The sequence below is a fragment of the Salmo trutta genome, chromosome 14 (genome assembly GCF_901001165.1).
Source record: "Salmo trutta chromosome 14, fSalTru1.1, whole genome shotgun sequence".
NCBI lineage: Eukaryota > Metazoa > Chordata > Actinopteri > Salmoniformes > Salmonidae > Salmo > Salmo trutta.
In genome coordinates this window covers 33,228,999-33,250,488 of record NC_042970.1, presented here as the reverse complement: position 1 = coordinate 33,250,488, position 21,490 = coordinate 33,228,999, and the positions used below count along the sequence as shown (strand labels likewise).

The 21,490-nt window shown below is 42.9% G+C and overlaps 1 protein-coding gene across 6 annotated transcripts in view; it reads left to right on the top strand.

The window, feature by feature from the left end:
- Positions 1-21,490, top strand: part of LOC115207873 (collagen alpha-1(VII) chain) — a 103,453-nt gene that overhangs the window by 12,025 nt on the left and 69,938 nt on the right. For all 6 annotated transcript variants that reach the window (XM_029775400.1, XM_029775399.1, XM_029775397.1 and 3 more), the window contains exons 2-12: positions 8,077-8,149; positions 8,306-8,486; positions 8,662-8,818; positions 8,926-9,019; positions 9,417-9,575; positions 9,708-9,865; positions 13,484-13,613; positions 14,121-14,240; positions 17,334-17,489; positions 19,505-19,624; positions 20,274-20,423. In XM_029775400.1, coding sequence (XP_029631260.1) covers positions 8,086-8,149; positions 8,306-8,486; positions 8,662-8,818; positions 8,926-9,019; positions 9,417-9,575; positions 9,708-9,865; positions 13,484-13,613; positions 14,121-14,240; positions 17,334-17,489; positions 19,505-19,624; positions 20,274-20,423 — 1,489 coding nt within the window. In that variant the 5' untranslated portion in view covers positions 8,077-8,085. The remainder of the gene's footprint in view (positions 1-8,076; positions 8,150-8,305; positions 8,487-8,661; positions 8,819-8,925; positions 9,020-9,416; positions 9,576-9,707; positions 9,866-13,483; positions 13,614-14,120; positions 14,241-17,333; positions 17,490-19,504; positions 19,625-20,273; positions 20,424-21,490) is intronic.

Below are 21,490 nucleotides of genomic sequence, written 5' to 3'. Positions count from 1 at the left end.
ACATTTAATCCTTGTAAAAATTCCCTGTCTTACGTCAGTTAGGATCACCACTTTATTTTAAGAATGTGAAATGTCAGAATAATAGTAGAGAGAATGATTTATTTCAGCTTTTATTTCTTTCATCACATTCCCAGTGGGTCAGAAGTTTACACACACTCAATTAGTATTTGGTAGCATTGCCTTTTAAATTGTTTAACTTAGGTCAAACATTTTGGGGAGCCATCCACAAGCTTCCCACAATAAGTTGGGTGAATTTTGGCCCATTCCTCCTGACAGAGCTGGTGTAACTGAGTCAGGTTTGTAGGCCTCCTTGCTCGCACACGCTTTTTCAGTTCTGCCCACAAATTTCTATAGGACTGAGGTCAGGGCTTTGTGATAGCCACTCCAATACCTTGACTTTGTTGTCCTTAAGCCATTCTGCCACAATTTTGGAAGTATGCTTGGGGTCATTGTCCATTTGGAAGATCCATTTGCGACCAAGCTTTAACTTCCTGACTGATGTCTTGAGATGTTGCTTCAATATATCCACATACTTTTCCTTCCTCATGATGGGATGTATTTTGTGAAGTGCACCAGTCCCTCCTGCAGCAAAGCACCCCCACAACATGATGCTGCCACCCCCGTGCGTCACGGTTGGGATGGTGTTCTTCGGCTCGCAAGCATCCTTCTTTTTACTCCAAACATAACAATGGTCATTACGTCTAAACATTTCTATTTTGTTTCATCAGACCAGAGGACATTTCTCCAAAAAGTACGATCTTTGTCCCCATGTGCAGTTGCAAACCGTAGTCTGTTTTTTTGGGGCGGTTTTGGAGCAGTGGCTTCTTCCTTGCTGAGCGGCCTTTCAGGTTATGTCGATATAGGACTCGTTTTACTGTGGATACAGATACTTTTGTACCTGTTTCCTCCAGCATCTTCAGAAGATCCTTTGCTGTTGTTCTGGAATTGATTTGCACTTTTCGCACCAAAGTACGTTAATCTCTAGGAGACAGAACGCTTCTCCTTCCTGAGCGGTATGATGGCTGCGTGGTCCCATGGTGTTTATACTTGCATACTATTGTTTGAACAGATGAACGTGGTACCTTCAGGCATTTCGATATTGCTCCCAAGGATGAACCAGACTTGTTGATTTCTTTAGATTTTCCCATGATGTCAAGCAAAGAGTTTGAAGGTAGGCTTGAAATACATCCACAGGTACACCTCCAATTGAATCAAATTATGTCAATTAGCCTATCAGAAGCTTCTAAAGCCATGATTTAATTTTCTGGAATTTTCCAAGCTCTTTAAAGGCACAGTCAACTTAGTATATGTAAACTTCTGACCCACTGGAATTGTGATACAGTGAAGTATAAGTGAAATAATCTGTCTGTAAACAATCGTTGGAAAAATTACTTGTGTCATGCACAAAGTAGATGTCCTAACCGACTTGCCAAAACTATAGTTTGTTAACAAGAAATGTGTGGAGTGGTTGAAAAACGAGTTTTAATGACTCCAACGTAAGTGTATGTAAACTTCCCACTTCAACTGTATTTCATTCAAAGGTTTGGAATCTGCATAGCCTACAGTAGTTATGATTATGAATGTCCACGTTTGTTATGATATCAGAACAGAACATGGCTTTTTCCCTCTCTTAACCCAAGGAAGGTTTGAAGTGGTTCCTGTTGGTACGACTAGTACCAAAGTAGCGTCTGGTTGTTATTTGTAGTCACTCTTCTGTTGAGGGATTGCGAAGTGATAGGTTTCTCTCTCGCCAAAATCTGCACTGCAAATTGGCCAGTATTACCTAGTGTTGAGTTGTCAGTGTAACATTTCTAGTGTAGATTCAGGTGTTAAACACTCTATAAGTGTTAAATTAACATTTGTTGGTGTAAAATAACCCCGGTGTTGGTGTTAATAACCAGTGTTAAACAAAAACCACGCCCATCATTATCATATTTCCTAGCCTAATGTCACAGCTGTTTGAAAGAGCGGACCAAGATGCAGCGTTTTCGTACTTCCACGTTTTATTAAATCAGTGAAACCGAATGCAACCATTAAACACTACGAGTATATACAAAACAACAAACCGGGACGCTGGAGGAACAATAACCTCACGAAGAACAATCACCCACAAACACCTGTGGAACAAACCTAACTTAAATAGGACCTCCAATTAGAGACAACGACAACCAGCTGCCTCTAATTGGAGGTCATGCCAAACACAACCAACATAGAAATGCAAACCTAGAACCAAAACATAGACATACAAAACCCAGACAAACACCCCCTGTCACGCCCTGACCATTACTACCATAGAAAATAACACTCACTATGGTCAGGACGTGACACCTAATCTATTGTCACGGCTGTTCAAATGATCGGACCAAAATGCAGCGTTGGTTTCGTTCCACATATTTATTGGACTGTGAAAATTAATGCGATACAAAAATAAACTGAAGGAACAAAACAACAAACCGTGACGCAGGAGGAACAAACACACTCACAAAATATAATCACCCACAAAACACAAGTGGGACAAAAGCAACTTAAATATGACCTCCAATTAGAGACAACGACAACCGGCTGCCTCTAATTGGAGGTCATGCCAAACTAAAACCAACCTAGAAATACAAAACTAGAAACTAAACATAGAAATACAAAAATGGACAAACACCCCCTGTCACGCCCTGACCTACTCTGTCATAGAAAATAACAACTTACTATGGTCAGGACGTGACATCTATTGATTTTTAGAATTGTTTGTTTCAATATCTATGTTTTTGCATGTACATTGATTGATTCATTAATCTCATGCTATTCAAATATTAATAACATACATTTTTCTAAACTAATCCAATCTGTTACTTGGACTTTTGCACCTGTTACTGAAGTGGTTGTTCCAGTTTAGGTCGTTTCATATTGAAGTTGTCCCAGTCTGGCAGTCATTCTGAATGCAGTTTGTGGGTTATATAAAAAATAAAAAAACATGTTGGATATCCTCACTCTGGCTGGATTCTAGTGATGTTACATTTGATACCGGAGCTCCGAGGCATGTCTCGAAATCGCTAAGCAGCTAACTTCGAAGCAGTGTGCCGATGTGTGTATCACTTTATCAGAAGTACATCATCAATGACGTCCGAAGCTTAGTTTTATCACATGCTTTTTCAAACCGTGTGCTGGAAAATGCGAGATCCCACTGATTTTGCCATGGTTCCGGTGCTTTCTTCGATTCCAAGCTGCTTTCAAACACCGACCCCTACTGGACACTGTACTTACAAATCTAGTTAGGATTTTGTACAAACTGTTTCACCTGACCGGTAGTTTAGCAGATAGAGTAGGGAACTATGGAATATTCAGGGACGTGAGGGTGAATTCCATTAGAAATAGACAATATTTAGATTTTTTTAAATGTGAAACCACACTTTCTGCACTGTTGTTCAAATAATTGGTTTTATTTAGTATAGTATAAGCTTCTGTCTTAAGCATCCTAAATAATGCCATAGATTCCGTTTTTTTTTAATAGTAAACTGGAAGGCGAAAAAGGGATGCATGATGTAAGATGCGAACCTGGTATTCCAACTGATTCTAGGCTACTTCAGATAATGGCTTACCGCTGATTCTAGGCTACTTCAGATTTTTTATAAAAAAAATTATTTCACCTTTATTTAACCAGGTAGGCTAGTTGAGAACAAGTTCTCATTTGCAACTGCGACCTGGCCAAGATAAAGCATAACAGTTTGACACATACAACAGAGAGTTACACATGGAATGAACAAAACATACAGTGAATAATACAGTAGAAAAAAGAAAAGAAAAGTCTATATACAGTGAGTGCAAATTAGGTAAAATAAGGGAATTAAGGCAATAAATAGACCATGGTGGCGAAGTAATTACAATATGTCAATTAAAAACTGGAATGGTAGATGTGCAAAAGATGGATGTGCAAGTAAATACAGTATGGGGATGAGGTAGATAGATGAGCTGCTCTGACAGCTGGTGCTTTAAGCTAGTGAGGGAGATGGGAATCTCCAGCTTCAGTGATTTTTGTAGTTCGTTCCAGTCAGTGGCAGCAGAGAGCTGGAAGGAAAGGCGACCAAAGGAGGAATTGGCTTTGGGGGTGACCAGTGAGATATACCTGCTGGAGCGCGTGCTACGAGTGGGTGCTGCTATGGTGACCAGCGAGCTGAGATAAGGGGGGGCTTTACCTAGCAGAGACTTGTAGATAACCTGTAGCCAGTGGGTTTGGCGACGAGTATGAAGCGAGGGCCAACCAACGAGAGCGTATATGTCGCAGTGGTGGGTAGTGTATGGGGCTTTGGTGACAAAATGGATGGCACTGTGATAGACTGCATCCAGTTTATTGAGTAGAGTGTTGGAGGCTATTTTATAGATGACATCGCCGAAGTCGAGGATCGGTAGGATGGTCAGTTTTACGAGGGTATGTTTGGCAGCATGAGTGAAGGATGCTTTGTTGTGAAATAGGAAGCCGATTCTAGATTTAATTTTGGATTGGAGATGCTTAATGTGAGTCTGGAAGGAGAGTTTACAGTCTAGCCAGACACCTAGGTATTTGTAGTTATCCACGTATTCTAAGTCAGAGCCGTCCAGAGTAGTGATGCTGGATGGGCGGGCAGGTGCGGGCAATGATCGGTTGAATAGCATGCATTTCGTTTTATTTGCATTTAAGAGCAGTTGGAGGCCACGGAAGGAGAGTTGTATGGCATTGAAGCTCGTCTGGAGGTTAGTTAACACAGTGTCCAAAGAAGGGCCAGAAGTATACAGAATGGTGTCGTCTGCGTAGAGGTGGATCAGAGACTCACCAGCAGCAAGAGCGACATCATTGATGTATACAGAGAAGAGACTCGGCCCGAGAATTGAACCCTGTGGCACCCCCATAGAGACTGAAAGAGGTCCGAACAACAGGCCCTCCGATTTGACACACTGAACTCTCTCAGAGAAGTAGTTGGTGAACCAGGCGAGGCAATCATTTGAGAAACCAAGGCTGTTGAGTCTGCCGATAAGAGTGTGGTGATTGACAGAGTCGAAAGCCTTGGCCAGGTCGATGAATACAGCTGCACAGTAATGTCTCTTATCGATGGCGGTTATGATATCGTTAAGGACCTTGAGCGTGGCTGAGGTGCACCCATGACCGGCTCTGAAACCAGATTGCATAGCGGAGAAGGTACGGTGTGATTCAAAATGGTCGGTAATCTGTTTGTTAACTTGGCTTACGAAGACCTTAGAGATGCAGGGTAGGATAGATATAGGTCTGTAGCAGTTTGGGTCTAGAGTGTCTCCCCCTTTGAAGAGGGGGATGACCACGGCAGCTTTCCAATCTTTGGGAATCTCAGACGATACGAAAGAGAGGTTGAACAGTCTAGTAATAGGGGTTGCAACAATTTCGGCAGATCATTTTAGAAAGAGAGGGTCCAGATTGTCTAGCCCGGCTGATTTGTAGGGGTCCAGATTTTGCAGCTCTTTCAGAACATCAGCTATCTGGATATGGGTGAAGGAGAAATGGTGGGGGCTTGAGCGGGTTGATGTGGAGGGTGCCGGGCAGTTGACCGGAGTAGGGGTAGCCAGGTGGAAAGCATGGCCAGCCGTAGAGAAATGCTTATTGAAATTCTCAATTATAGTGGATTTATCGGTTGTAACAGTGTTTCCTAGCATCAGAGCAGTGGGCAGCTGGGAGGACGTGCTCTTATTCTCCATGGACTTTACAGTGTCCCAGAACTTTTTTGAGTTTGTACTGCAGGATGCAAATTTCTGTTTAAAAAAGCTAGCCTTAGCTTTCCTAACTGCCTGTGTATATTGGTTCCTAACTTCCCTGAAAAGTTGCATATCACGGGGGCTATTCGATGCTAATGCAGAATGCCACAGGATGTTTTTGTGCTGGTCAAGGGCAGACAGGTCTGGAGTGAACCAAGGGCTATATCTATTCCTGGTTCTACATTTTTTGAATGGGGCATGCCTATTTAAGATGGTGAGGAAGGCACTTTTAAAGAATAACCAGGCATCCTCTACTGTCGGGATGAGGTCAATGTCAGAAAGGCCTGCTCGCAGAAGTGTTTTAGATAGCGTTTGACAGTGATGAGGGGTGGTCGTTTGATCGCAGACCCATTACGGACGCAGCCAATGAGGCAGTGATCGCTGAGATCTTGGTTGAAAACAGCAGAGGTGTATTTGGAGGGCGAGTTAGGGTGATATCTATGAGGGTGCCCGTGTTTACGGATTTTGGGTTATATCTGGTAGGTTCATTGATAAGTTGTGTGAGGTTGAGGGCATCAAGCTTAGATTGTAGGATGGCCGGGGTGTTAAGCATGTCCCAGTTTAGGTCACCTAGCAGCACGAGCTGAGAAGATAGATAGGGGGTAATCAATTCACATATGGTGTCGAGGGCACAGCTGGGGGCAGAGGGTGGTCTATAGCAAGCGGCAACGGTGAGAGACTTGTTTCTGGAAAGGTTCCTTTTTAGAAGTAGAAGCTCGAATTGTTTGGGTACAGACCTGGATAGTAAGACAGAACTCTGCAGGTTATCTTTGCAGTAGATTGCAACACCGCCCCCTTTGGCAGTTCTATCTTGTTGGAAAATGTTATAGTTAGGGATGGAAATTTCTAGATTTTTGGTGATAATGGCTTACCGCTGCTCCATGGAGTTTTAATCAACAAATAAAATGCTTCTATCTGATATTCACACGCTGCTATTTATTGACCAGCAGATGTCACTATGGTAGATCTCTGGGGATGGTCATGGTTAAATGAATATCCGGATATCCAAACAGACGCTAGTGTTTAAACACTTATGAGAGTAGGCTATTCCTTTTTGGATATATTTTTAAGGCATATTTTTAATAACGAAAAAGCTTTGTTTAAATGTCCATGTTATATTGTTACACAGAAGGATATACCATGACATTTTAAATGCTTAATTTAATAAAACACTAAACTTTAGAATGTAGTGTTTATACGGCACATTAAGCTACTCTGCGTCAGATGTCACGTGTCTTTGACAGTCCATTGTGCACTGTAAATGTAACCTACAGTTCTGAGGATCTTGATAACTGATTGTTTTAATGTTCAAGCTCATTTTCTCTCATGGATTATGGGATGGGTTTTACATGAAAAGTCATTTTACTATCATAGAGCATTTAGCCCTCCGGTCAGACCCTACAGCGAGCGGTATGCTATTTTCACCTCTTCAAATAGGGATTAGCCTATAGGCGTGCAACAACAGAGGGTCCAGAAGACCTGACACAGATCAATGCTAAACACCCAACAGAAAACTATTTTTTTTAAACAGAATCAGTTCTATGATGGCGAACATCAGACTCTTTCACTGTTGATGTTAGCCTAAGCTACTGTTAGCCAAATACTACTGAAATAGAACCCTGTTGTGGCATTTTGCATTATTCTGATTGGGCAATAGAGTAGAGAATTGTAGTTATTTATTTTTAGACTAATCATTATATTATTTGAATAGTGAAATCATTTCAAATGCCCATCCCTACTTCTGTTGTGCATCACCTTGCCTGTTTTTGAACAGCCATGTCGCGGAAAGAAACAAACCTTATTGCCAGATCCTAAACCATTGAATGAGGCAAGGTATTGCATGAGAAATAAGAGACGGCTCTGAACAGTGATCACTAGATAATCATCTGAGGCCTGTGCTTAATAGCTTGGTTAACTTCTCTCCTTTTCCCCAAAAATTCCAAAATAAATAATAACTTGCATCCTTTTCCTCCTGACTAAGGCCAGGAGCTTTTTGTTGTTGTGATATTGGTGTTCAAAGTGAGTAGACTGAGTAAATATCACTGAGAGTGTTAGTTAGTTAGCTTCATTGACCTGTGACATGGTGAGGTCCTTGTAGGGAAGTGAGGGGGATGCAAGGCAGGCTGTAGAGGGATGTGTCCCTCCACTCTGTGACCCTCAGAGAGGCCTCACTGACTTATTGAGGACACACTGTGGGACAGCTGTGAGTCAGACCACACTCAGTCTGTGTTTATGTGTATATTTTACAACTCAGTGTAGATGTGTGTCTACAGTGTAGATGTGCATGTGAATGTGTATTTTGTAACAGTTGTGTGTGTCTGTGTGCAGGTTGTGAAGATGTGGAGCTGGGTTTTCCCCCTGGCGGTCCTGTTGTCCTCAGTGCACCAGGCTGAAGCCCAAGGTAAATTGACCCCTCTGCCTACAGTAAAACAGCTATCTATTCTGTCATACTATGCCTCTGCATTAATTCTCTCTATATGCATCATCATACTAGCCTACTCTAGCCCACGACTCCCAGAGCTAAGATACAGAGACTCACTAATGCACCTCTCCTCAGGCAGGTGTAATAATGTTGGACCAGCAGACATAGTGTTCCTGATAGATGGCTCGTCCAGTATCGGCAGGGCCAACTTCCTGCAGGTCAAGGGCTTCATGGCCGGTATCGTCAAGCCTTTCACCAGCTCCGTGGGCCAATCAGGGATCCGCTTCGGCGCTGTGCAGTACAGCGACACCTCAAGGTCAGATACTGAGAGTTTTGTCTGTTATGTTTGTTTCTAGTGACAATATCTATCTATAACACTTGTCTCTCCATTCTTGTCTCTTCCTCTCTTTCTTTCTTACTGCCATAATAATAGTGTATGGTTTTTCCCAGGTAATGAAGTTGTTTATTGTTGTGTGTTTTGTCCCGTTCAGAGTGGAGTTCACCTTCACCACGTACCTGAATGGCACAGAGCTGGTCAGCGCTGTGGAGAACCTCAACTATAAGGGAGGCAACACTCGCACCGGTGCTGGCCTCAAATTTGTCGCTGACAACTTCTTCAACCCCACTTCCATCCGGAACGTCTCTAAGGTTTGAGGGGGGATAGAGTGGGCTGAAAGACAGACTATATTTTGTCCTGTGACAGACCATCACATATTTCTCCCTTCTCTCTCCCTCTCTCTCTCATATATATGCAGGTCTGTATACTGATCACAGATGGGAAGTCTCAAGACAGTGTAAGGGAACCAGCTCAGAAGCTGCGGAGTCTGGGAGTGGAGATGTTTGCAGTGGGTAGGTTTGGGAAGACATTCAAATCAAAGTTTATTTGTCACATGCACAGGATACAGCAGGTGTAAACAGTACAGTGGAATGCTTACTTGCAAGCGCTCCTCAACAGTGTAGTAGAAAATATCAAAGTCAGATGACAAAATCGAAATATTAACAAGAAGTATAGAAAAGCACTAGAAATAGGCGAATAGAAGGTCTGTGCAGGTATATAGCTAGGTTTAAATGTTCCGCAGTCTTATGGCCTGGAGGTAGAACCTGTAGGTAGAACCTGATGTTCCGACACTGTCTGCCAAATGCCAAATTTGCCAAAACTCATTAAATCCGACCACAAGCCTCAGGCTGTATATCTTGATCGTTTGGGTGTGTACAGTATTTAACTGGTTGTTTTTGTCTCTGTCAGGTATAAAGAGTGCAGACCAGAGTGAGTTGGCTCTGATAGCCACTCCTCCTCAGAGAGACTACACATTCTTTGTGGGGGACTTTAAGTTGCTTAACACACTGCTCTCCCTGGTGGGCCCTCGTGTTTGTTCCAGCTCTGGTGGAGTGTACGCTAGCGATGGTAAACACACACAGCTCAGTACAATACATAACAGTCTATTACACTGTAAACATCCCCTCTCTATATTTATCTCCCTTTCATTGTCTTACCTCTCCTCCACTCTACCTCTCTCTTTCTCTCTTTTTTTTGCAGATGCCTTCTCCGGTCCCTCTAACCTCCAGTTCTCAAGCCAGACCTCTGATTCGCTCAGGTTCCGGTGGACTCCCACAGGGGGGCCTGTGACTGGCTATGTGGTACAGTACACGCCCCTCTCTGGCCTTGGCCAGCCAATCACAGCGGAGCTGCGTCAGGTGGGCACTGCTGGTTGGGTGGTGGGGGGTGTGGTGTTCATTCCTGACTCAGGGGATGGGCAGCAGCTCATACTGTAGATGTGACCCAGATTCTAATGGCTCATTGCAGTTCTGGGAGTGGGTGCAGCCAGGGAGCCTGATTACATGGCAGACAGACAGAGAGAGAGGGATTGGGTTGAGTAGGAACATGTTTCAATGGGTGGATCTAGAGTTTAATTGAATTTCTGTGTCTGTGCAGATGAAACATTGGCAGGAAAACAGTGAAATTCCCCCTCTGTGACTGGGTGTGTGTGTTGGCAATCATGACTAGGGTTGCAAAGCTACTGGTAATTTACCAAAGTTACCAGAATCCTCTGTAATTCTGGAAATTAACATGGTAATGTTGGTAATTTATACAATAATGACCTTTTTTTATTCATATATAGCATTCATTTGTTATACTGTATCTGTGTCCATATGGGTCATGAGTTTCTAGTGGATAGACTATGTGGTCCATGAGTTTCTAGTGGATAAACCATATGGTCCATGAGTTTCTAGTGGATAAACCATATGGTCCATGAGTTTCTAGTGGATAAACCATATGGTCCATGAGTTTCTAGTGGATAGACTATATGGGTCATGAGTTTCTAGTGGATAAACCATATGGTCCATGAGTTTCTAGTGGATAAACCATATGGTCCATGAGTTTCTAGTGGATAGACTATATGGGTCATGAGTTTCTAGTGGATAAACCATATGGTCCATGAGTTTCTAGTGGATAAACCATATGGTCCATGAGTTTCTAGTGGATAGACTATATGGGGCATGAGTTTCTAGTGGATAAACCATATGGTCCATGAGTTTCTAGTGGATAAACCATATGGTCCATGAGTTTCTAGTGGATTAACCATATGGTCCATGAGTTTCTAGTGGATAAACCATATGGTCCATGAGTTTCTAGTGGATAAACCATATGGTCCATGAGTTTCTAGTGGATAGACTATATGGGTCATGAGTTTCTAGTGGATAAACCATATGGTCCATGTGTTTCTAGTGGATAAACCATATGGTCCATGAGTTTCTAGTGGATAAACCATATGGTCCATGTGTTTCTAGTGGATAAACCATATGGTCCATGAGTTTCTAGTGGATAAACCATATGGTCCATGAGTTTCTAGTGGATAAACCATATGGTTCAAGAGAAAATTACCTAATTAATTTAAAAAAAGCATCTAATCAACAATTGCATTATTTTCAATTAACTCTGCAACTCTTCCAACTTTAACTTTTTTCACAACTGAAAAAAGAGATATTGACATACAGTAGTAAAATAAATAAATAGATTTCATACTGAAACCTTCAGATTGAACACCAATGGTATTCACTAAGTTGATGGTTTATATTTAGTATAATATTTAGTATAATATGTAGTATAATGTCATTCTTTTATTTTTTAAATCATCTTATTTTAATATTTTATATATTTGATGTGATGAGGCCACACAGAGGGCCAGAGATAATTACACTTTTGATAATCTGAAGAACCCAAAAAGGCCACTAGATGTCTTGTGATAAATACATAAAATCCTTTAAATTTACCAAAATTCTGGTAGTTTACTGGTAAACTTAGAATGTTTCCAGTGATATACCTTCCCTTTGAAACCCTACTCATGACCATAATGAGGAATGACATAGATTAAAGGAAACATTCACCCCAGTCAAAGGCTTTGACAAAACCTGTTGCTATGTTATTACATTGAAGACCCATTTACAGCAGTAGCTTTGTATGTCAGCTTACATATATATATATATATACAGTGAGGGAAAAAAGTATTTGACCCCCTGCTGATTTTGTACGTTTGCCCACTGACAAAGAAATGATCAGTCTATAATTTTAATGGTAGGTTTATTTGAACAGTGAGAGACAGAATAACAACAACAAAAATCCAGAAAAACGCATGTCAAAAATGTTCTAAATTGATTTGCATTTTAATGAGGGAAATAAGTATTTGACCCCCTCTCAATCAGAAAGATTTCTGGCTCCCAGGTGTCTTTTATACAGGTAACGAGCTGAGATTAGGAGCACACTCTTAAAGGGAGTGCTCCTAATCTCAGTTTGTTACCTGTATAAAAGACACCTGTCCACAGAAGCAATCAATCAATCAGATTCCAAACTTTGCACCATGGCCAACACCAAAAAGCTCTCCAAGGATGTCAGGGACAAGATTGTAGACCTACACAAGGCTGGAATGGGCTACAAGACCATCGCCAAGCAGCTTGGTGAGAAGGTGACAACAGTTGGTGGGATTATTCACAAATGGAAGAAACACAAAAGAACTGTCAATCTCCCTCGGCCTGGGGCTCCATGCAAGATCTCACCTCGTGGAGTTGCAATGATCATGAGAACGGTGAGGAATCAGCCCAGAACTACACGGGAGGATCTTGTCAATGATCTCAAGGCAGCTGGGACCATAGTCACCAAGAAAACAATTGGTAACACGCTACGCCGTGAAGGACTGAAATCCTGCACCGCCCGCAAGGTCCCCCTGCTCAAGAAAGCACATATACATGCTCGTCTGAAGTTTGCCAATGAACATCTGAACGATTCAGAGGACAACTGGGTGAAAGTGTTGTGGTCAGATGAGACCAAACTGGAGCTCTTTGGCATCAACTCAACTCGCCGTGTTTGGAGGAGGAGGAATGCTGCCTATGACCCTAAGAACACCATCCTCACCGTTAAACATGGAGGTGGAAACATTATGCTTTGGGGGTGTTTTTCTGCTAAGGGGACAGGACAACTTCACCGCATCAAAGGGACGATGGACGGGGCCATGTACCGTCAAATCTTGGGTGAGAACCTCCTTCCCTCAGCCAGGGCATTGAAAATGGGTTGTGGATAGGTATTCCAGCATGACAATGACCCAAAACACACGGCCAAGGCAACAAAGGAGTGGCTCAAGAAGAAGCACATTAAGGTCCTGGAGTGGCCTAGCCAGTCTTCAGACCTTAATCCCATAGAAAATCTGTGGAGGGAGCTGAAGGTTCGAGTTACCAAACGTCAGCCTCGAAACCTTAATGACTTGGAGAAAATCTGCAAAGAGGAGTGGGACAAATTCCCTCCTGAGATGTGTGCAAACCTGGTGGCCAACTACAAGAAACATCTGACCTCTGTGATTGCCAACAAGGGTTTTGCCACCAAGTACTAAGTCATGTTTTGCAGAGCGGTCAAATACTTATTTCCCTCATTAAAATGCAAATAATTTTATAACATTCTTGACATGCGTTTTTCTGGATTTTTTGGTTGTTATTCTGTCTCTCACTGTTCAAATAAACCTACCATTAAAATTATAGACTGATCATTTCTTTGTCAGTGGGCAAACGTACAAAATCAGCAGGGGATCAAATACTTTTTTCCCTCACTGTATATATATATGTCAGGGGTGCACAAGTACAATCCTCAAGTTCTGCAATCCTGCTGATTTTCTTTGTGATCCTGTTTGTCTAGAAAGTGCACACACGCCTAGTTTTTCAGGTAGAAACCAGTCTCTTATCAAAAATCAGATGATGCTGCAGCCCCTCAGGGGAGCAGAACTGAGCACCTCTGTCTCATGTTCTAACCCTTCCTTCTCCCCCCTGCAGGAGACGGTGTCTGCAAGTCAGAGGAGCTTCGTGGCCAGAGAGCTGAAGTCAGGGACAGACTACCTGGTGACGGTCATCGCCCAGTATCCCAACAGTGTGGGAGAGCCTGTGTCCGCCAAGGCAAGAACCAGTGAGTTCACAGAGAGAGGGTGGGACAGAGGCAGCAGATCGAGGGAGAGAGGGGAGAAGCTGAGATAATTAGAAACCAATGCACGAATCAGTGAGTACACACAGAAAGATGCAGGGAGGAAGAGGGGGAGTGGAAGCCTGGAGGAGAGAAGGAGAGAGTAAAATGTCAATGCATTTCAATTACATTTGACAGACGGGTGTGGAAGGGTAGGATATGGGGATGACAGGAAGAAGCAAGACCACTTTATAAATGGAGCTTTATCTTTACTTTCAATCTATGTATATTTTAGATGAGTTCTGGATACCATACCAACACAGTCTTTCTTATCTCTTAATGACATGTCATATCATCTCCTCTCTCCACATCTGTGTTTCTTTAGGCACTAACAAGTTCTCTCCCGTTTCTCCTCAATGTGTCACTCTCTAATGCGAAGCCAAACCATCCTCGTAGAACACACGTATGTCTTATCTGCCTCTCATCCCTCCCTCTCCACCCCTCGTTTCTCAGACTCGCTACCGGGGGTGTCCGGTCTTCGTCTGGTCCAGGCTGGTTTCTTCTCCCTCTCTCTAACCTGGGTCGCTCCCACCTCACAGTTCCAGGGCTACCGACTCACCTACGGACCCCGAGGTGAGACACGTGCACGCATGCACAAACACACACACTCATGCTCACACAGACACGCACACATTCCTAAACACCTATACTCAGACTACTGCTCAGTCAAGCATACTCTCATTCTTTGTGACAACTGCTGATGTAAACAGGGCTTTATAACATACATTTGATTGATTGTTCACAGATGAAGGAGAAATACATGCTTTCATGTTAACTGACGTTACAAAACACTAAACTCCTTACATCTTTTCTTTGTAAGTGAGAGTGTAACAGACACAGAAAGGGGGGAGAGAGGGAGGGATAAAAACCTACATGTGGCAAGTTGAGAAATGTAAATCTGTGTGTAGTTTTAAGGACAGCAGGGTAGTATGCAGTACAATGGTGGAGATACGATGTCTCACCTTATACCGCCCTCCGTCGCTCCCTGCCTGGCAACGAAGAGTTTTATTACCCAATCATTACCACAAATATCACATACACTTTTACAGATAGTTTTACAGAGACGTTAAAAACTATGCAGGAGAGACGTAGGGAAACTTCAGGTGTGTAGTAGGGATTGAATGTGGCTGCAATTCTATACAGGGAACGCGTGTGTTATGTCAGATCTATTTATGGGGTGTGTTGAGGTGCGTGGTGTGACGTGCCCCAGAGGAACTACCACCATACGCACACACCATAACTCAGCGTGGCAGCTCCATCCCTGAGTCAGGGAGTGGCAGGAGTACCAGTCTCACATGGAGAACCTTTAGGAGGACAGACTGGCACTCTTGTGTGTTTGTTTTAAATTAGGTCCGTGTGTATTCTTTAAGGGTACTACACACAATTTCCATAATATATCTGCAGTAATAGTGGAATGATAGTGTTTCATAATATTTTTCTCCCAAAAAATATTTTGGGCACATGCAAAATCGCATTCTAAAATGCAGAATTTCTATTTTACAACAAAAGGCTTCTGTTGTCAAAAAGGGAAATCTGTTTTGAATTTGTCACTGTGTCATTTAGTGGAAACGGCCAATGTAAACATCGCTCTGTCATTTCTTGGTTGCTAAAATTCTACACTGTTCGCTCAATTTCAGAAAACAAGCACTGAATAGTGTAGGAAATCATTCATTGTACCATCTAAATCGCTGTGAAATATATTTTCAACAATAAAGTTTTTATAGCCGTTTGATCCGGTGTGCCAAAACTGAAAGTAAACGGCTCAAGCGCGAGTCTCCACCATGTTACGTATGGTTTTTACCAACAAGGAATTCAGCAGGAGAATTCCTGCCCCCATTCATTTTCAACAAGGGCATGCAGAGAAATGTTTGGGGGATTGTGAGTGGCGAGAACCCTGCTAGCGGAGCGCCAGAAAAAGTTGAACTCTTCTCTAGTTTATGCACGTTTCAAGCGAAACGTTGTCAAGAGGAGGCACCGAATCTGGTTTTACGAGTTGAAGGACCAGACATCGAAATGGGCTTAGAATATTTATATAAAAAAATGTAATGGATGCGAGAAGGATTCAGGAGGGGATGAGAATGGGCTGGATGAAGCCAAAGGCAGGTAGACATCCATCACGCCATGGTAGTTAGGCTGCTATGGTGATGGCAACCCCCCCAGGAGATCCTTGGAAGAACCTAAGAGACACTTGATAAGGCTAGTACCACACAGTGCCGTAGAAAGCGACATGCACTGCACAACACAGAGGAGGAATCTTAGTTTGGTCAGATTTAAGTAGGGTGGCAGTGGTGATTACGGAGAGTGAGGACAGGTGTGGAGGCTGATTAGCAATGAGTTGCAGCTGATGATGTCGAGGAGATGCGGTAACGTCAACTCGTTAAAACGTTGCTACAGGCGTGGAAGCTGATTGGCAGTTAGTAGCAGCAGGTGTTCGTTGAGTTAGTAAGGAGCTGCGTTGAGGGCAACTAGTCAAAGTGTTGCATTCAAGTCTGGTCCTTTTTCCTGATTTTATGTTAATTCTTAACCCCATCAAAACTCACCGTTAAGGGAAATGGGATGCAGTAAGGCGGGAGATTTGTTTTGATTGCAGCCTAGTACTGTTGTAATTCACCTAGTTTTCACATGGGGGAGCCATTCTTTGTGTAGGAGTAAGCAACTGCAGGCCCTAAATCATGCACTCAGTACATCCACACCCACAGAGATGGGCAAAACATACATTTCGATGTGTCTTGTTAAAAATACAAGATGCTCTAAAGACCAATGTATCAAACTAAAATACAGGTATTTTGTCTTTTCTAAATACAAGATACATTTGCAAGTACTACAACAACATTCTCAGTAATGGTAACAAAAAACATTCCACTTGCTATGACTGTGATATGTGGTTGTTTATCTACTTTAGTTGAATGCAGTATGCACTGACTGTAAGTCGCTCTGGATAAGAGTGTCTGCTAAATAATCAAGCATGCTTTGCAAGTGTTCATTTTTACATTTACATTTTGGTCATTTATCACACCATAGTGTCATCAGACTTCTGATACTAATGCAGGGTGAAAGGGGGTAACAAAATTGTGAACTGTTATAAAAAAATGATATAGAAGAAGTATTTTGTATTTCAAATATATAAATTATAGGTCTTGAAAGTATCTTGTTACAAAATATATGGATTGTAGTTTAGGCCGATGAAATACATATGACAAAATACGCAAAAGTAATTGAAATACATATTTTCCTCTCACTAACAGAAATATTGCCAATCTCTGCACAACACACACACACACACACACACACACACACACACACACACACACACCCCTTGTATGCCTTGTCTGTGGTAGGATAATGATCTGTGCCCATTTCGCCAGGCAACACATTCCTCTCAGGCTGGCGCATTGCCTTGGCAACAGCCTGAAAGTGCGTGTGGAGCTGGGTGGGGCTGGGGTTGCCTCAGACTGCAGGTCAGACAGACAGACATACAGAGAGGCAGGCAGGCACACACACACACACACAAACGGTTCTCTAGACTGCTCTTGATCTTCCTCATATTATACACATACACTACAAGCACAAGCATGTCCATTTAAAGATGTCTATAGTCAGCTGTGTATTTACTTGCCTGTTGCCTGCTCTAACCCTTGTGAATGGCTGACTGTGATTGATTGACAGGTCAGCCCAAGGCCCAGCTATTGGAGCAGTCTCTGGCTGCAGACTCTACTTCTGTCACCCTGGAGAGGCTACTGCCCGACACAGAGTACGTCCTCACCCTCTACCCGCTGTTCCCCCGAAACTCTGTCTCCCCCGCCACCCTCACCTCACGGACATGTAAGTACACCACACCCTCTCTCCCATTACCCTCAGTCAGTACTGCATGATGCATCATTATATCATCTTCTGTTCTAAGTGAACTTCACATTATTGGTGTATTTGTATTTGTATTTTGCCAAAGCAGCAGCTCCTCTTCCTGGGGTCCCGCAAAATTAAGGCAGTTTATACAATTTTTAAAACATTACAATACTTTCACAGATTTCACAACACACTGTGTCCTCAGGCCCCTACCCCATCACTACCACATATCTACAGTAATAAATGTGTGTGTGTGTGTGTGTGTGTGTGTGCCAATGTTTGTGTTGCTTCACAGTCCCCGCTGTTCCTTAAGGTGTTTTTTTTATCTTATTTTGTAAATATAATTTTACTGCTCGCGTCAGTTACTTGATGTGGATTAAAGTTCCATGTAGTCATGGCTCTATGTAGTACTATGGACCTCCCATAGTCTGTTCTGGACTTGAGGACTGTGAAGAGACCTCTGGTGGCATGTCTTGGGGTATGCATGGGTGTCCGAGCTGTGTGCCAGTAGTTTAGATAGACCGCTTGGTGCATTCAACATGTCAGTACCTCTCCTATATACAAGTAGTGATGAAGTCAATCTCTCCTCCACTTTGAGCCAGGAGAGATTGACATGCATATTATTAATATTAGCTCTCTGTGTACATCCAAGGGCCAGCCGTGCTGCCCTGTTCTGTGCCAATTGCAATTTTCCTAAGTCCTTTTTTGTGGCACCTGACCACACGACTGAACAGTAGTCAAGGTGCGACAAAACAATGGCCTGTAGGACCTGCCTTGTTGATATTGTTGTTAAGAAGGTAGAGCATCGCTTTATTATAGACAGACTTCTCCCCATTTTAGCTACTGTTGTATCAATATGTTTTGACCATGACAGTTTACAATCCAGGGTTACTCCAAGCAGTTTAGTCACCTCAACTTGCTCAATTCCCACATTATTTATTTCAAGATTTAGTTGAGGTTTAGGGTTTAGTGAGTGTTTTGTTCCAAATACAATGCTTTTAGTTTTAGAAATATATAGGGCTAAATTATTCCTTGCCACACACTCTGAAACTAACAGCAGCTTTTTGTTGAGTGTTGCAGTCATCCGCATACATAGACACACTAGCTTTACTCAAAGCCAGTGGCATGTCGTTAGTAAAAATTGAAAAAAACAGGTGGCCTAAACAGCTGCCCTGGGGAATTCCTGATTCTAACTGGATTATATTTCAGAGGTTTCCATTAAAGAACACCCTCTGTGTTCTGTTAGACAGGTAACTCTTTATCCACATAATAGCAGGGGGTGTAAAGCCATAACACTTACGTTTTTTCCAGCAGCAGACTTTGATTGATAATGTCAAAAGCTGCACTGAAGTCTAACAAGACAGCCCCACAATAATTTTATGATCAATTTCTCTCAGCCAATCATCAGTCATTTGTGTAAGTGCTATGCTTGTTGAGTGTCCTTCCCTATAAGCATGCTGAAATTCTGTTGTCAATTTGTTTCCTGTGAAATAACATTGTATCTGGTCAAACACAATTTGAGCCATTGTTGTGAGCCATTGTTTTCAATGGAAGAGGAGAACAGAAGTTCTACAGTTGTCATGCTCCTGAGCCTGACCTCACAGCAAGCACAGTACCTTGTGGCAGTTGTGTGAAGGCTACATTAAGAGGAAATCATTTGGAACTGTTTTTGGATGGATGGATTTCATGCCATGAAAACCATACCGATTGGCCTCATGCATTTGTGACTTTATGTGAACCATAGGTGGAAAGGTAACAGTGATCAGAAAGGTTGTCATCGCCAGATAGGGAGCTTTGCACGTCTTTCTCTGACACTATTCTTTCAAATTGTTAGAACGTCATACTGCCATCTGATGGTGACTGTTTGCACTGCAGTAAACATAAAAAGTCTGAAGCTCTCATATATGTTCATCTGTGCCCTATTTCAGTATGTGCACTGTGTTTAGCACTATTTTTGTGTGCTTTTGCGTGTGTGTATTGTGTATGTCTTGCAGTGCGTCTAGAAGCGGCCCAGCAGCTGTCAGTGGATACTGTGTCAGAGCGTAGTGTCCGGGTGTTGTGGAGAGGAGTGGGTGGAGCCAGGGCCTACAGACTGGTCTGGGGACCATTCACCGGTAAGGAGAGAGACAGTGACCATTGACAGCAGATTATGTGCCAGTATACACATGCACCAATCAATATAGACTTACCTTATTAACATTTATATTTACACAGAAGGGTTGTTCTTCAGAAATCTATAGTGACACAGAATGGAATTTATGAGAGAATCAGCAAGGCTGTTAATACTTTGTATAGCGAGCAGTCAGTGACACAATTTATGTGTGCACAACAACTGTCCTTGTTCTTTTCTTTCACCCCTCCATACCTTCCTCTATCTTCTCTCCTCTGCTCTCCTCTCCCCCAACCATCTCTCTTCTCCCCCCTCTCTCCTCTCCCCATCTCTCCTCTCTCCCCCTCTCTCCCACCCATCGCTCTTCTCCCCCCTCTCCCCGTCTCTCCTCTCTCCCCCTCTCTCCTCTCCCCCACCCATCTCTCTTCTCCCCCCTCTCTCCTCTCCCCCATCTCTCCTCTCTCCCCCTCTCCTCTCCCCCACCCATCTCTCCTCTCCCCCCACCCCCCACTCCTCTCCCCCCACCCCCCTCTCCTCTCCCCACTCTCCTCTCTCCCCACCCCCCCACCTCTCTCCCCACCCCCTCTCCTTCCCCCCACCCTCCTCTCCCCCCACCCATCTCTCCTCTTCCCCTGCCTTTGTGTCTCTCCCAGGTCGTGATGTGGAATCTGTGGAGGTGGCTGGTGACAGTGAGACTCACACCCTGTTGAACCTGCAGCCAGACACTGAGTACATTGTCACTGTCATCGCTCTCTACGAAGGCAACACACAGGGTCCTGGTGCTACCACCAGGTTCAAGATAGGTATAGAGCTACACACACACCCATGTATGCACTGCACTGCACACACACACACGCACACACACACACACACGCACACGCACACACACACACACACACACATACACACAACACGCATACACAACACACACACACACACGATTCAGTAACTTCCTAAGCATTTTACAAAGTTAAGCAAATTCACTGAAACACAAACAGATTTCCCTCTCCTCCTCTCTCGCTCTCATTCTATTTTCCTCTCGTTCTATTTTCCTCTCGTTCTATTTTCCTCTCGTTCTATTTTCCTCTCCTTTTATTTTCCTCTTGTTCTATTTTCCTCTCGTTCTATTTTCCTCTCCTTCTATTTTCCTCTCCTTCTATTTTCCTCTCCTTCTATTTTCCTCTCCTTCTATTTTCCTCTCGTTCTATTTTCCTCTCATTCTATTTTCCTCTCCTTCTATTTTCCTCTCCTTCTATTTTCCTCTCGTTCTATTTTCCTCTCGTTCTATGTTCCTCTCCTTCTATTTTCCTCTCCTTCTATTTTCCTCTCGTTCTATTTTCCTCTCGTTCTATTTTCCTCTCCTTCTATTTTCCTCTCGTTCTATTTTCCTCTCGTTCTATTTTCCTCTCGTTCTATTTTCCTCTCCTTCTATTTTCCTCTCCTTCTATTTTCCTCTCGTTCTATTTTCCTCTCCTTCTATTTTCCTCTCCTTCTATTTTCCTCTCGTTCTATTTTCCTCTCCTTCTATTTTCCTCTCCTTCTATTTTCCTCTCCTTCTATTTTCCTCTCCTTCTATTTTCCTCTCCTTCTATTTTCCTCTCCTTCTATTTTCCTCTCCTTCTATTTTCCTCTCGTTCTATTTTCCTCTCCTTCTATTTTCCTCTCGTTCTATTTTCCTCTCGTTCTATTTTCCTCTCGTTCTATTTTCCTCTCGTTCTATTTTCCTCTCCTTCTATTTTCCTCTCCTTCTATTTTCCTCTCCTTCTATTTTCCTCTCGTTCTATTTTCCCCTCAGTCTATTTTCCTCTCAGTCTTTGTCCCAGTAACTTCCACATGTGGTTCATTTTAGCCAGTGAAAGAATGCCTTTAT